This window comes from Alligator sinensis, unplaced genomic scaffold (genome assembly GCF_000455745.1).
Source record: "Alligator sinensis unplaced genomic scaffold, ASM45574v1 scaffold802_1, whole genome shotgun sequence".
NCBI lineage: Eukaryota > Metazoa > Chordata > Crocodylia > Alligatoridae > Alligator > Alligator sinensis.
In genome coordinates, this window is record NW_005841918.1 from 226,649 (window position 1) to 242,439 (window position 15,791).

Here is a 15,791-nt window from a genome sequence, read left to right on the forward strand (position 1 = left end):
ACTTGTCTCCAAGTTTCCGGTCAATATATTGGTTATTGGATGAGTATTGGCCAATATGGCTGGTTAATAATTGCCCATCGGTATTAGCCAAAAAAACTTTTAGCGGTACACCCCTAAGGGAAGGGTATGTAAACTAAGTGAATGTTCTTAAATTTTAGGGTGTTCGTTCATGTGACATGAAAGCATGGAGACAACACTGGAATCATCAACTCTACAAAGCCCTGGAGCATCAATATCAAATGGGTTTAGAGGCACTCAATGAGAATCTAACAGAAATCAATATTGATTTAACTTTCAAGTAAGATGATTTTTTTTTTCTACTGGAAAGGTGCTCTTGCTGGAAATCTGCTGAACATTTCAATTTGATGTAACTTGTTCCACATCTAGACAAGGAAGATTGCAATTCAGACCTCCTTTTGAAGAAGTACGAGCTAGATACTACAGAGAAATGAAGAGATTCATCTCCATTCCAAACCAGTTTAGGGGAGTGAGTGAAACAGAAGAAGAATCTATCTTTGCTGTTATGACTGAGAGGAATGCAAGTGGATTTCTGACCACTTTCAGTAAAGCAGAGGATTTGTTCAGAAGATTGGGAGAAGTTTCAAATCAATTTAAGGTCTTTACAGTTTTATGATTGAGTTAGATTATTTCTTTTAGAATTATTTACATTTTCATGGACAACCATTTTAGAAATACCTGAGCTTTGACTTTTTTGTTACTCTCTTGGCTCTATAGCCTTGATTTAACAAAACACATGAGAAAGTGTTTGACTTCAGGCATATGAGGAAATGTTTCTATATTCAACAAAACACTTATGTATCTGGCATTTCATTTTTAAATTTTGATATCTCTGAGACTTGCTTCTTGTTGTCCAAGATATGTTTTACATCATCTTTAGAAAGTGTGGGCATGTCATACCAGTCTGTAACTTCTAACTGAGTACTGACTAATGATAAATATCTTTTATAAAAACAGAACTTCTCGATGTTATGATCAAAATTGTTAAATTGAAAAAGGGCACATATTTAAATAAATTAGATTGAGAATACAATAAAAAGTATAATCTTTGTTTTAACATTAATGCAAAGTGGTGCTTTGTTATTTTAAAATTCCTTTTTTCTTTTTTATATACTAATATACAATGTTGAAAAGGAATGGGTTGTATTTGGACAAGTAGATATGGAAATTCTGGTGGAAAAGCATCTTTCTAGTGAACAGGACTGGGAAAAAAACTTTAAAGCATTAAAAGTAAGAGGCAAAGAAGCAGAACGCCTTCCAAGGTACAGTATAGCTACCCATTTTTATCTTTGAACAGTGGGTTATTTATTGGCCAATTACTATAGTGCAATAGTGTAATAGATATCTTCTTTTCATACGAAAAAATAGGTGCAGTTTCAATACTCTTTTTAACATCAATATATTTTCATATATTTAACTCTCTCTTTGTCAGATTGGTATTATAATTTGCTGTGCTGTTACAGAACTTTTTGCTTGACTCCATCTCCTACCAAAATCATTTAAAAGGCCCCCATAGATTTCATGAGAGCTTTGAAGACAGTAAGACAGGACCTGATCCTACCAGATACATTGCCTACTGCTGGTAGTACCCACTGATCCACTCCTGCGCCTGTAATAAGTGCTTAGGGACTTTGCAAAAGCTTATGCCTAAGTATTTTTAGGATTATGCCCTTAATTCTTAGTGTTCCATAAATATGTATTTAACTTTAAGTAGAAGTAGTCCTTTTGACTGCAGTGACACTATAAATGTGCAGAATTAAGCATATGTCTAAGTATTTGTAGGATGAGGGCCTTAATCTGTCACAGCTACCATTAAAATTGTGTGTGTGTGTGTGTGTGTGTGTGTGTGCATGCGCGCATTTGCCTGTATAAAGGTTGTGGTCTTTGAAAATGTGTTAATAATGTAAGTTAATGTGTGAATGTACAGTTATTAAACCACCACATTTATTTATAGATCTTTATATAGAACTTTCTTTTCTTTTTAGAATATTATGCTGCAAAATGTTAAAAATATTTAGTTAATGACATTTACCATTTTTTACTCTTTACATTTTACATTTACTTTGTATCATAATGGAAATATTACTTTTCATCTTTAACTTTTGTCTTGTATGTTTTGGAATCTATCATACTAAATCTTGAAGCACCATCAAGATAGACTGCTTAATTGTTAATTGTAACCCTGTGAAGACAGCGATTGATGATTTTATCCAGAAGTTGTATGATGTTCTTGTCCTTTCTTTGAGAAAGTCCATACAAGGTAAATGATTTTGATGCGTAGTATTTAAATGTTGTTGCATCTGGTGACATGTAGTAACTCTTTTATTTATTCAAATCATTTATTATTTGGAATAATGAAATTGAAAAATTATTATGCAGAAAAAGTGGTTTATTATTAGTTTCATTTAGGGGCATTTGAAGTAAATGTGTATCTTCTTGTTCACCTATTAGCTCTTTATATTAGATCTGGTAAATTTAATTTGGTCATAGCTATTCCAGCAGTAACCCAATCTGTATGAATTTATCCTCTTTGTTCCTATTCCGGAGATGATTACTAGGGAGATATGGTGATTTGAGAAATGAGATTTTATTTACATTTTTGAAATTTTTTGCTAGCATCATATTGAGTAGTAGAGTTACTTTCTCAGTGAGAGCCGGTGAAGCCCTTAGATACCTGGAAGTTAGGTTCGTAAGTTTTAGGCAGCTGACTTTGAGAGTAGAATCTCAAACCAGAGATAAGTATATTGAGTTCATATAAATTATAGGAAGGTAGTTAGTCATGTTAGTCTGAAGTCAGGTAGAAGGCAGGGCAGGATGGCACCTTAGGCCATGTCCAGATGAGTGCAGCCGTTTGTTTCCCCTAGGGAATGCTCATGACACCTGCGCTGTGGCACGTGGCCGGTTACCCTGGGTGGGGTAGGGGAGGCTGGCATCCTGGGGGCCTTAGGGAGCTGCAGCTGCAGCACTTCCTGCAGCTGGGAGCCTGGCCTGCAGTTGGAATATAGCTCCAGCCAGCCAGGCTCCAGTCTTGGTCAGGGAGTGCTGCTGCCACATGCACCACCCTGGGTTTTTTTGCTTTGGGTTCTCTTGACCTCAGGATTTCCCAGGGTCAAAACCCCTCACCCGTGCTGCAAGGTAGCAGCACGGGGCATGCCTGCATATGCGGTATGTGGTGCTGCAGATGGGTCTGTGGCACCACATACACATGTCCATGCACATCTGAATGCGGCCTTGGGTTAGGGACAGACATTCAAAAATCTGGAGCCTGAACTGATTCAGTCTTTGCAGGTAGTTCAAACCTGCCTAGGTTAAACCGATTTGTAACAGTACAGACATTCCTGGTGGAATGAGGAAATGTGGGCACATGCCTGCAGTTGCTGAGACCAGGCACCAGGAGGTGCTAGACCATGCCCTGGGCTGCATGGAAGCTGTGCTGGGGGTGTGGCCAGCCTGGGCAGTAGCCTTGGCTGTTCTGGTCAGAGAGGGGTTTAATTCCCCAACCCTTGTCCCACTGGCAGGGACCCGAGCCGGGTCTGCTGGGCGCTACCCCCTCAGCAGGGCCCCCTGAGGCAGAGGGGGCAGGAAGGTGTTATTCGCCACTCTACCCCAACTGCCCCCAGGGGACTGCAACTGGGTCTGCTGCCCTGACTGCTCCAATTGCTCCCTGCTTGGGCAAGTGGCAGAATAAGCCCCTTCCACCGGCCGCCAGTGGGAGGGGAATAACCCTTCTCCCTGCCCAATGCCTAAGGGGCCCTGCCCCCTGGCCTCTGGCTGTGCCCGTGCGCTGCCGCTGCAGTGGCGAGAGGATGGGGCCCTTGATCCAGGCAGCAGGCCCTGTTATAGTGTTGGGGAGCGCAAGCCGCTTCCCAGTGGGTGTGGGGAGGGAACGCTGCAGCGTGGGCAGAGCTGTGGTGGATTGTGCATGGTAACACTGGAGCTTGGAGAGGGCCAGAGCCCCATGCAGCACCACTGCAGTCCGCAGCAGCTTTCCCCGCTGGGAAGAGGCTTGTGCTTGGGGAAACCATGACGGGGGCTGCTGCCTACATCATGGTCGCTCTCCTCTTGCTGCTCCAGTGGCCAGGCAGGGGCAGGGCCAGACACCAGCAAGCAGGGCCCCTTAGGCGGGGAGCAGGAACCAGGGTTGTTCCGTCCTCTGCCTCCGGGGCACCACAGCAGGGTCTGCCTGTCCCAGCCGCTGCTGCCACCGCTTGCTCTGTGCCTGGGGAAAGTGGCAGAATAAGCCTCGTCCTTCTCCCCCCACTTCCTCCAGCATCTTGTGGAAGGGGCTTATTCCATCGCTTGCTCCAGTGGCAATGGCATTTAGGGCAGGCAAAACCTGCTGTGGTGCCCCAGGGACAGAGGGGAGAAATAACCCTGCTCCCTGCCCCCCGTCTAAGGGGCCCTGCCCGCCGGCATCTGGCCCTGTCCCCGCCCCCGCCTGGCTGCTGGCGTGGCATGGAGGATGTGACCATGATGGGGGCAGCAGCCTCTGTCATGGTTTCCCCAAGCACAAGCCTCTTCCCAGCAGGGGGCCATGCTGTGGTGCGAGGAAAGCTGCTGCAGACTATGGTTTGGCAGTGGCAGCAGCTGTGGCTTGGAGGGATCTGGCCCCCTCCAAGCCCTGGTGCTGCCACGTGCAGTCCACTGCAGCTCTGTCAGCTCTGCAGTGGGGCCCTGCACTGAGAACTGGCTCATGCTCCCTCGCCCTATGTCAGGGTCTGCTGCCCCCATCAAGGGCCCTGCCCTCTTGCTCCTGCAGCGGCTGGACAGGGGTGCAGCAAGATGCTGGTTAGGAGGGCCCCGTAGATGGGTGGGGGGAAGGAGGTGGGGTGGGGATGGTGGCTATTCTCCCCACCTCCAGTGACTGGCGGAGGGAAATTATTCCACCTGCCCCAAGCAGGTAGAGAGTGGTAGTGGCGGCATTTGGGGCGGGTGGACCTGGCTGTGGTCCCCTGGGGGCAGTGCGGGTAGGGAGGGAATAATCCCACTCCCTACTGCCTCTGCCTCAAGGGCAATGCTGGCTTGCTGCTGCAGCTGCAGGCGTGGTGAGGCGGGGGGCACCTGGCAGACCTGGCTCTTGTCCTTTAAAGTGGGACAGGGAGGTGGGAATTAAACCCCTCTCTGTCTAGACCCCTGTCCCTGCTCAGCTGGGGAGCAGAGGCATGGGGCCAGCCCTGCTCCACTGGAGCAGTGAGTCCAGCCCAGACAGGATGTTGGGGGACTCTGGTTTAAGTTTAAACCAGGAGGGGGCCTGGGACAGACATTGTATAAACCGGTTTGAGCTCAATCATTTAAATCTGATACTACATTCACCCAGGTTTATCTCAAGCTAGTTCTGGCCATTTTGAAACTGGTTTATGCGCACTGAATGTCTGCTCTGTTACAGGTTTAAACTAGTTTCTGATCACTTAAACCAGTTTATTTGTAATGTCTGTCCCTAGCCTTGGCGTCTAACTGGATCAGCTCCTCTCTAAGGGGCCACCTGGCCCAGACTTCTATAAAGTTCAGAGGGAGAGCTAGGTGTCTTAGAAGGGAGTTTCAAAAACTGTGCATACTGTTTGAGGAGTTGACCAACCTAACCAAATGGAAGAAACAAGCAGGGGAAGGTATCTAAAATCATGTCCTTCTCTGGAATTTAGGGATCTGAGTCAGGTCTGCAGGGAAGTACCTCCACACAGACAGGATCTAAATCCTAGAATCCTCTTTAACTGTTCTGTCAAAGAACTGAACAGAGTTCATAAAACTTTCACTTTTCTTACTCCCTCACCTTATGGCATTTGGGTGTAGAATTGGAAGACTGTCTCTGCTTCCAAGGCTGATAATACATTGCACATGAAAAAGTCATTAAATTAAAATGCATACATATGTGCAGACAAGGTTCTTTGGGTAAATCGGATATCTTTTATTAGACCTACTCAAATAGTTGGAAACAATTCTTCTTTGCAACCTTCCAGGCACAAACACCCTTAGTCAGGCTGAGGAAGCATCTGCAGTTGGTGTGTGCTCTTCCTGGATGAAATAGTAAAGAAGCCAGAGGCTGGTATGTATGCAAGAAAGCTAGTCAGCGACAATGTAAATTAAGGAGTCAATGGGTGAGAGACAGGTTGGGCAGGGGGTTGGGGAATGAATGTACAGTTTTCCCTTGCCAACTGCTGGGGTTAGGTTCCTGAAAATTCCCGTGGTTGGCAAAACCGTTGTTGGCAAGACAAAGGCTTATGGGAAAAATGGCAGGTGGCAGGCTGGTGCGTGGCCACGGAAAACCGTGATTACTCAATACTGTATACCGTGGTAGCCAAAATGGTATATAGAATATTAAGTGTGGATACTCAAAACTGCGGTTGGCAAAACTGCAAGGGAAACCTATAGCTGGTAAATAGTGGAGAGGTAGCTGGGGAGTCAGACGTTAGGCAGATGCTTCCTTAGCCTGATGAAGGGTGTTTGTGCCTGAAAGCTTGCAAAGAAGAATTTTTTACAACTATTTGATTTGGTCTAATAAAATATATCAGATTTACCCAAAGAACCTTGTCTGCTTGTATCCTTGGACCAACACAGCTACAACCTATACCCCTGAAATACGTATGTGCATGCACACGTGTGCATGCATGATGCAGACACAGACATGCGCACACACACACATGGATAATCCTGGGAGCAGGGATTGGAATTGGAGCTCTCTGAGGGTTTATGTATTGTTCTGCTCTGTTTCTGCATCTCATTTGAACTCAGGCAGGAGCTGGCACCCCATTGTTCAGGCAGGGGCAATTCTGGGCAATAAGAGAAGTAGAAGTACAAGGGTTTATGGAGATGTATAAGCAAAAAGGGAGGTACTGAGAGAGAGATTTACGAAGTTATTTAGTAATCTAATTTCCCAGTGTAATTACTGGGAGATAAGGAACTGAAATAGGAGTAAGGCACCTGAATACATTTGTGAATTTTGGCCCTAGTAAGTATAGGTGAGCACTGAGTCAGATAGTTTTACATCTTCATTAATAATTTTGAGGATGGGATTGACTGGATACCTGGCAGATTTGTGGATGATGAAACTAGGTGAAGTTGTCAAAACTTTGGAGGATAGGATTAAGATTCAGGATGACCTTGATGAACTGGAAAAATGGTCCAGAATTTATTAATGAAATCCCAAATGGAGGAGTTCAAAGTTCTGCACTTGAGATGGAGCAATGACATTCATGCATAGTCACAAACTGGGGGATGACTAATGAGGCTTCAGTGCTGCCAAAAAGGACACAGGGGTTAGAGTGGGCTCTAAAACAAAATTATTCTCCTGTTGCAAAAAAGACTAGTAGCATAACAGGAATATCACTTGAAAGTCAAATGATGCTCTATTCAGCTTTGGTAAGAACTCCCCTGGAGTACCGTTCCAGTTTTGGGCATCACACTCCAAGAAAAATGTGGAAAAATTAGAAAGAATCCAGCAGAGAGCAACAAACATAATTAGAGGTCTAGGAAAGATGACTTATAAGAAAAGGTCGGAAGAACTTTCTCTGCTTAGGAAAAGTGAAGATGGAGGGGTGATTTGATAACAGTCTTCAGATACTTGAAGGGTAGTTATAAAGTGGATGGGCACTTGGGGACAGGAGCAATGGTCTTAACTGGAAGCAAGGGAAATTTAGGTTGGATATTAGGAAGAACTTTCTCATTATATGGATGGTTAAGCATTGGAAAAGATTATCTAAATAGGTCGTGGAATTTTCATCCTTGGAAGTTTTTAAGGACAGATAAAACCAGTGGTGCTCAAACTTCTGGCCCCGTTGGACATATATGAGTGGCATGGGACTGGATCCTGTGTGGGGTTGTAGCATGAGGGCAGTTTGTGGGTGCAATCCAGTGCACTGGACTGACCCTATGTGCCTGGATCCAGCCACATGCCAGACCAACCCTGTGTGCCTAGACTTGGCTGCATACTAACCCAACCCTGCACGCCCAAAACTGACTGCACTGGCCTGACCCAGAGCACCCAGACCTAGTCATGGTCTGGCACACAGGGCCTCATTATCTGGCTCACAGGACTCCCCATCCTCATGAGTCTGGACATTTGGCAACAGGGGAGTGGCCATTAATGCTGCCCTTCCCATCAGATTTCTGGATCATTGCAGAGGCCCATGATTCAGATTACACAGCTCTATATGCTGGATTTGGCCCCTGGGTTAGATAAACACTAGGTTGGCTATACAGGGTTGATTATGCCTTGAGTAGGTGATTGAATTAGGTGACCTCCTGAGGTTCCTTTGAAGCCCTACTTTTTAGTGATGCTATTATTCCGACTTCTGGGCCTCTGGCAGATATTACAATCATTGTAAAGTTGGGATCTGAGGAATGGTATGCCCAGTCTCCAAATTTACATGTCTTGCCATGCCAGTTGTGCATGGCAAGATGCACAATTTTGGGGATTAAGGATATAATTCCTGAGATCCCAGTCACATGACTGAAGATGGCAAAGCCTGGCATGGGGGACCTAGATCCTCATGGTGAGTTCCTCATGTGCCAGTAGTGTTGATGCATTTGGTATTAGGGATCTGGTTCCCTCATCCTTGATTTTCAGTGGACAAGGAGAATCCTCAAATCCCAAATTTGGAACAGGGGCTTCTTCCAGAGAATGGGCAGGAGAAAGCCCTGGTTTTGGACTTGGGAGCTGGGGCTGCCTCCAGGGATCAGGTGAAGAGCATCCCCAAGTCCCGAAGCTGGTATCAGGGGCTGCTTCCAGTTGGCAGGGGAGAGCCCCAGGTCTCAGAACTGTGGCCTGGGGCTGCCTCCAGGGATTTCCTGGTTCTCAGTGAAAGCATGCAGCTTGGGAGTGTGGACCTCCAGCTGGAGACTGGAGGGCTCCACAGTGCTCAGGTGTGTGCGCCCCAACCCTGTTCCTTCAGAGCTGGAATGAATGCAACTGGGCACTGGGGAGCCTGGGTCCCCAGGTGTGGTTGCTATAGATTCAGTATTGGCTGCACAGCATGGCTTTAAATGGTTCTGTGCTGGATAGTCCATAGACTTGGCATACAAAGACATTTTAAAACCACACCAATGCTACATCTCACATTTTCAAATTAAGGTTTGATACAAACAAGCTACAAAGAGGTTCTACATTATATATGGAACTTCTATGTGACTTGTTTGCCTTTTTCATTCCATAAATTTGCTGAATGTTTGGCATGTTGCAGTTTATGGCACGATTAACATGTTAATTGTGCCATAAGTATAACATCTGCCAGGGCTTTGGATTGCACTTTTGGATGTATGGGCCTAAAATCTGCCTAAATTCTGTTTGGGTATATGACTCCTTTTTTGAATCTGACCAACACTTTAGATTGATCCTACCTAAATGGGGTTTGGACAGAATTTAGACCATTAAGGTAATCCTTGGGAGTACCTAATCAGTGGGTTGCAGAATCATATTCTGTCTTGTTTGTTTTCCATAGCCACATAGTTCTTGCATTTCTGGCTGTTCACTGGCTCAGCTTTAGTGGGAGATTTTGATAAAGCAAGGTTAATGCCCGGATCATGATTCATGACCATGACAATTTAGGATGGAGTATTCTGTGACCTTAAGATTTTTATTATTTTTTGTGTGTAATATATTTTTTCAAATTTTCTCTACATAGCTCATCTACATGATGTTTCGTCATTTCTAACTGATGCAATGGAAGCATTGATAGTTAGGCCCCATAGTGTAGAGGAGCTAGCAGAAGATAATTTAAAGTATAAACAATTGCAAGAAAAAAAGGAAGAGGTAAGCCTTTATTTCATCATAAACCACTGTTCAAAAGAAGATAAAATGTGTTTTTTGTCTATGCCTAGAGAGAGCGAATAGTATTACAGGGCTCTGCTAATTAAAACCATACATTTTTTTTTTAAATGAAGGGAGGATTTAGTGCCCTCTTATATCTGCTGCTTCAGCTACCAATGTTGCATGCACTTGCAGGTTCTGCAGAACCAGTCATCAGTAAATTTATTAATAATGTTGATTTTGAGTTGTATTTCTCTCTTTCTGCTCTAAAATCCATGTGAATGGATCTCTCCATTAGAGATTTTGTAAGCTGACTGATTCAGAAAAGCATTCGCAAATATAGATCAGACTTCAGGATCAAGGCTTGCAGCTGCTGTATCTTGCTTCAAGCTTGATTTAATTCTTTTGTGTATATGAGCACAATTAACTTAAAAAAAATGCACCACTGTATTTACTTGGATATAAGATGATCCTAAATTTAAGATTACATCTCCAATAATTAGATTTCTTTATAAATTTGTTACAATTTTCCACGGATGGAATTTTATTATCGGAGTATTGTTTTTTAATTCATTCCCGCACTGCTGCAGGGGGGGCAGGTGGTATGGGGAGCCGGTGGCATGGCCTGCCCCTGCTTGCCCCTGCTTAATAGCTTGCCCCTGCTTATGTCTGCTTCCTTGTTACCTCCCAGCTTCTGCTTCTGCCCTTTTCCTTCCTTCTGCAGCCTCTGCTTCCCTCCTCCCAGACTCTGCTCTCTGCTTCCCTCCCTCTCTCCCCTTGCTCCACGCTAAGAGGCTCTATCCCCTTATAGTTTGGGGCACTGACCATGGCCTCAGCCCAGCCTTTGTAGCAGCTGTGTAGACTGAATGGCATTTCTATGGGGCTGGGCTGGGGCCATTGCTTAGTGCCCCAGGTTGAAGTGTGGATGGAGCCTGTGGAACAAGGATAAGGTGGGGAGAAGAATAGGGGCAAGAAGAGAGCAGAGGCTGCATAGGTGGAGGTGTGTGGAGAAGAGGCTGTAGGGGGGAGGTAATGGGGTACAGAGGTGGTAGTGGTGGGGGTTAGGCAGCAGCTGCAGCTGTGGCCCCAACCCTGAGTAGGGGCTGGAGCCTGAGCCACAGCAGCTGCACGCTTCCTCCCCCCCGCCACCTTCCCACTGCCCTCATACTCGATTCTAAGACAGAGGGCTTTCCTCCCATGTTAAATGGGGAAAAAGGCCCTTAACTTAGAATCGAGGAAATACGGTACATTGTAGAGTAGTTTTGATCAGTGGTGACTGTTGAGCGCTTACTGAAATAAATTCACTAAAATGCAAAATTTTATGCAATCTTTTATCCTTATATAAAAATCTGTTTTAAATTAGATTTTTCTCAGGTTTCAAGAAGCTGAAGGTAAAAACAAGCTTTTGCGGACAGTGGCTGGTGGGGGTTTAGATACAATGAGCAACCTGAGAGCTACATGGGATAAGTTTGAATTAATGATGGAAAGTCACCAACTCATGATTAAAGACCAGGTGAGACTGAGGGTTTAGTTATTTACCTAAATACATTAATATTGTTCTGGAGGTACGTTGTTTTTTTGTTTTGTTTTTTGCTGCATGAAAACCCCCAAATGTGCCATCTCAATAGTAGCTACAGATTTAAAAGATGAGCAAGAGGCTTTAAGGAAATACCATTTAGACTGTTTTAAAGATGACCAGTGTCAGGTAAGAATGCTAGAGGTCTGGCTCTCAAATGAGTGAGTTTGTAACAGCCACTTCCTGTAAGCAGAGCTGCAGCTGTTTTCTCCTGGTACCCATGTACTCTTCCTTCTTCTCCCTTGGATGGGGAATGGGAGAGCTGAGCACTGTGGGATGCTGGGGTTCCAAGGGACTCCTGTAGCACTATATGTAACTAGACAGATGTTATGTATGGTGCTACAAAATGTCCAGTTACTAACAAGTTCCTCTTTGAATGAGAAACATTTATGTGGCAGATCTGCCATTTTTGGTTGCACTACAGACAGTGTGCATGTCTGAACTGTAGCTTTTTGTTGTGCTACCCAGGATGTTTGTAGCACTGCTATTATAAATGTCTGTTCTCTTTAAGGGTTTCCTTTTATTAATTGAAAAGACTATAGTTGAAAGGAATAGAGTAGTACAGATTTAGCATGTTTGTCACTTACCGCTTTAAAAAGAAATATTGATACCTACCATTTTAATTGTTGCAAAACTCCTAAAAAATGGCCCCAGTTCTGTAACAGATAGAATGAAGATAGACTGCTGTACTCATATGGAGCCCCAGTGAAGTTGGTGAGTTTTCATTTAGGCATTTACAGTTGACCTGTGTGTTGCTGGTTGCAGGAGCATCGCTGGCACTCAGAATCTCTTGTTGATTTTAAAATGGTAGTCATTATCACCAGTACTAGTAAAGCCTTACCTGGAGTACTGTGTCTGGTTCTGGGCCCCGCAGTTCAAGACAGTAGGCCGAGGCAAATTGTTCATAAAATTGCTGTGGAGATAAAGTGATACAATATCAGATCAGAAAACCTATATCCTTGAGAGAACCTCAAATTTAAAAAATATTTTTTATGTTTGTGTAACACCTTTACTCCTTTTTGAAAAAAAAAATGTGATAAAGATTAGATATTTTTTAAATATTTGCAATGAGTTGAAAGACTTGGTTATTTCAATTTTGACTAGATAAAGTTTGTATATATAAGTTATTGAGGAATACATTTTATTTTAAAAATTCTTTTGGTTTCTAGATTGAAGTGATGAAAGGAGATGTGATGGCCCATGTTAATGTATATCTTCAAGAACTGGAAAAGTTTAAAGCTCGTTGGGATCAGTTAAAACCTAGTGATGATGTCATTGAAACAGGCCATCGGGATATGCTTGAGAAAAGTGCTCAGATAATAAAAGAAAAAAAAACTGAATTTGATGAACTTGAAGTCACAAAGAACAAATTGATGTATGTTTACTTCTTTGTATTTTTGGTTGTAGCCATAGACATAGGCAGGCCAGGTTCTTTGGGTAGATGTGATGTCTTTTAGACCAACTAAGTCTAAGTCTACTCAGTTGGTTTAATAAAAGATATCACATCTCCCCAAAGAACTTGGCCTGCCTATTTCTTTGTATGTATTATTTATATTAATTTATGCATGCTTTGCAGTAAAATTGTTTAACTTCAGCTTTTAGACAGGTGAGAAGATGTAGACTAACAATTAAATATAATCTCAACAGATAATTATAAATCCCATTTTCCTTTAATTACAATTCATTGTTTAAACTTCAAGTGTTTATTTTACATGGAAGAACCCTTCTGGATTGAGTCTATGCATTTTAAGCTATGTGTTTTTTTTTTTAATAAGATACAACCTATAGAGAAGAAAAAATCTTGAAATCTTGTGAGGAAAAGCAGTTAACTTTTCTTAATACAAAGGGAGGAAAAATAAATTTATGCATACTAAGGAACGTTTTTGTATGTGGAACTTGTCTCTTAGGAGGGAATATGAGAAAATGTGTTCTGCAATAAAATAAATGTACTTATGTGGCCAAAGTTAAGCATGTGTGGAAGAATCTCTAGGATTACAGCTCTAATATAGAATGATATACTAATAAAGTGATCTTTTTTTAGTGAGGATTGCCATCATTTTGAAATAGAAGAGCCGGATTTCTCCTTGGCAAAAACTGTATGCAAGGATATTGAAAGCTGCGCAGAAGTATGGACACTTTATGAAGAGTTTCATCAAGGTTTTCAGGAAAAAGCCAAGGAAGACTGGATTACTTTTAGGTATGATTTTGTTTTTAAGCTTTTATATATGTGTTTATTGCTTATTGAAATACTGTATTGTAGTGTGATTGGGCAATCTCCCAGTCACAGTACCCGCCTGTCCAGGGCAGTCTGCCTGGTCTTGCCTTCCACACCTTTGATGTAAAGTAAACTGGAGTCGCAATAAGCAGGAGGCTGCCTGTTTTAAGACCCTGATGTCTAGGGCTGTACACATGACTCCAATCTGCCCTTACCCTGTCCCAGGCCTCGCAGATGTCATCCTTGAGTTGCTGTTTGCTTCAGCTTGAGGCCGGGCCAAAATCAGCCCCTTGCTAGGCCTCACACATTTCTCCTTTCTCTCCACCCCAAAGGGCCTCGCTGATACCACCTGCTCTCACTGGGTCTCTCATGCTCCTCCCATTCTCACTGGGCCTTTTGCATGTTGCCCCACACAGGGCCACACTCAGCCTGCCCTGCTCCCTTCAGTGGCTCTTGTAGGCCATCAGGCTTGCCTACACACACTCCTTGCCTGGCCCTGGCTCATAGATTCCAGGGTCGGAAGGGACCTCAGTGGGCCATCTAGTCCAACCCCCTGCCCCTGGCAGGCAAGAAAAGGGTCACCAAACCTGGGATCATGTGATTCTAGCCAAGTGCCTATCCAGTCTCCTCTTGAAGACCCCCAAGGATGGGGTGAGCATCACCTCCCTTGGAAGCCCACTTCAGATCCTGGCAACCCTGACCATGAAGAACTTTTTTCTAATGTCCAGTCTAAACCTACTCTCCAATAGCTTATGGCCATTGTTCCTTCTTATTCCAGGGGGTGCCCTGGTAAACAGATCATTGCCTACTTTGTGTCGCTCCCCCACTTATGAATTTGTACGTTGCCACAAGGTCCCCTCTCAACCTTCTCTTGGACAGGCTGAAAAGGCTAAGGTCCCTTACCCTTTCCTCGTAAGGCCTTCCCTGAAGGCCTCCAATCAGATGAGTGGCTCTTCTTTGGACCCTCTCCAGGTTGTCCGCATCCCGCTTGAACTGTGGTGTCCAGAACTGGACACAGTACTCCAGCTGCGGCCTGACTGGTGCCGCGTAGAGATGGAAAATCACCTCCCTGGACCTGTTTGTGAACCACCTACGGATGCGCGACAGGGTGCGATTATCTCTGCCAACTACTTCATCATATTGACGACTCATGTTCATCCTGGAGTTAACAGTGACTCTAAGATCTCTTTCTGCCTCAGTGGTGCTGAGAAGGTTGTCCCTCAGCCTGTAGGTATGATGGCAGTTTTTCCTCCCTTGGTGCAGCACGTTGCACGTGTCCTTATTGAATTGCATCCTGTTGTTCTCTGCCCAATTTCCCAACCTGTTGAGGTCAGCCTGGATCTGGTTCCTCCTTTCCAGGGTGTTAGCTTCACCTCATATTTTAGTGTCATCCGCAAATTTGGACAGGGTGCTTCCCACCGCCTCATCCAGATCACTGATGAAGATGTTGAACAGCACCGGCCCCAGAACTGAGCCTTGAGGGACTCCACTGCACACATCTTTCCAGGATGACACTGACCCATCCACCACCACCCTCTGAGTGTGACCCCTGAGTCAGTTTGCTACCCATTCTACTTTATAATCATCCATGGCAAATCTCCTCAGTTCATTATTGAGGATGGTATGGGATACCATGTCAAAGGCCTTCTTAAAGTCCAGATAGATAACATCCACCTCAACTCCTGCATCAAAACATTTGATGGCCTTATCGTAAAAAGAAGCTAGGTTAGTCAGGCAGGACCTGCCTGCTATAAACCCATGTGGGTTGCCCCTCCTCATCACATTAGCCAGCAGGCTCCCACAGATATGTTCCTTGATAATTTTTTCTAGGATTTCCCCAGGATAGAGGTAAGGCTGACCAGTCTATAGTTCCCCGGATCCTCCTTTCTCCCTTTCTTAAAGATTGGGACGACATTGGCCCCCTTCCAATTCTCTGGGACCTGACCTGAGCATGAGCGCTCATATATCCTTGCTAGTGGTTCAGCTATGACACTTGCTAATTCCTTCATTACCCATGGGTGAAGTTCCTCCAGTCCTGGTGATTTGAACATGTCCAGTCCCTCCAAGTGTCCTTTTACTGTATTGGTACTGACCGTTGGTCGGCTGATGTTCCCCTTGTTGATGTCCATGATGCATATTGAGGGTTTGTCTAGTTTCATAGTTTCATAGTTAGTAGGGTGGGAAGGGACCTGAGCAGATCATCACGTCTGACCCCCTGCCACAGGCAGGAAAGAATGCTGGGG

The 15,791-nt window shown here is 44.3% G+C and overlaps 1 protein-coding gene across 1 annotated transcript in view; it reads left to right on the forward strand.

Annotated features, from left to right (window-relative positions):
- The window catches only part of DYNC2H1 (dynein cytoplasmic 2 heavy chain 1), a 430,803-nt gene that overhangs the window by 26,635 nt on the left and 388,377 nt on the right, over positions 1-15,791 (forward strand). Inside the window, 8 exon segments of the mRNA XM_014517608.2 lie at positions 159-298; positions 388-616; positions 1,153-1,280; positions 2,163-2,278; positions 9,633-9,760; positions 11,121-11,270; positions 12,503-12,708; positions 13,375-13,530. Coding sequence (XP_014373094.1) covers positions 159-298; positions 388-616; positions 1,153-1,280; positions 2,163-2,278; positions 9,633-9,760; positions 11,121-11,270; positions 12,503-12,708; positions 13,375-13,530 — 1,253 coding nt within the window.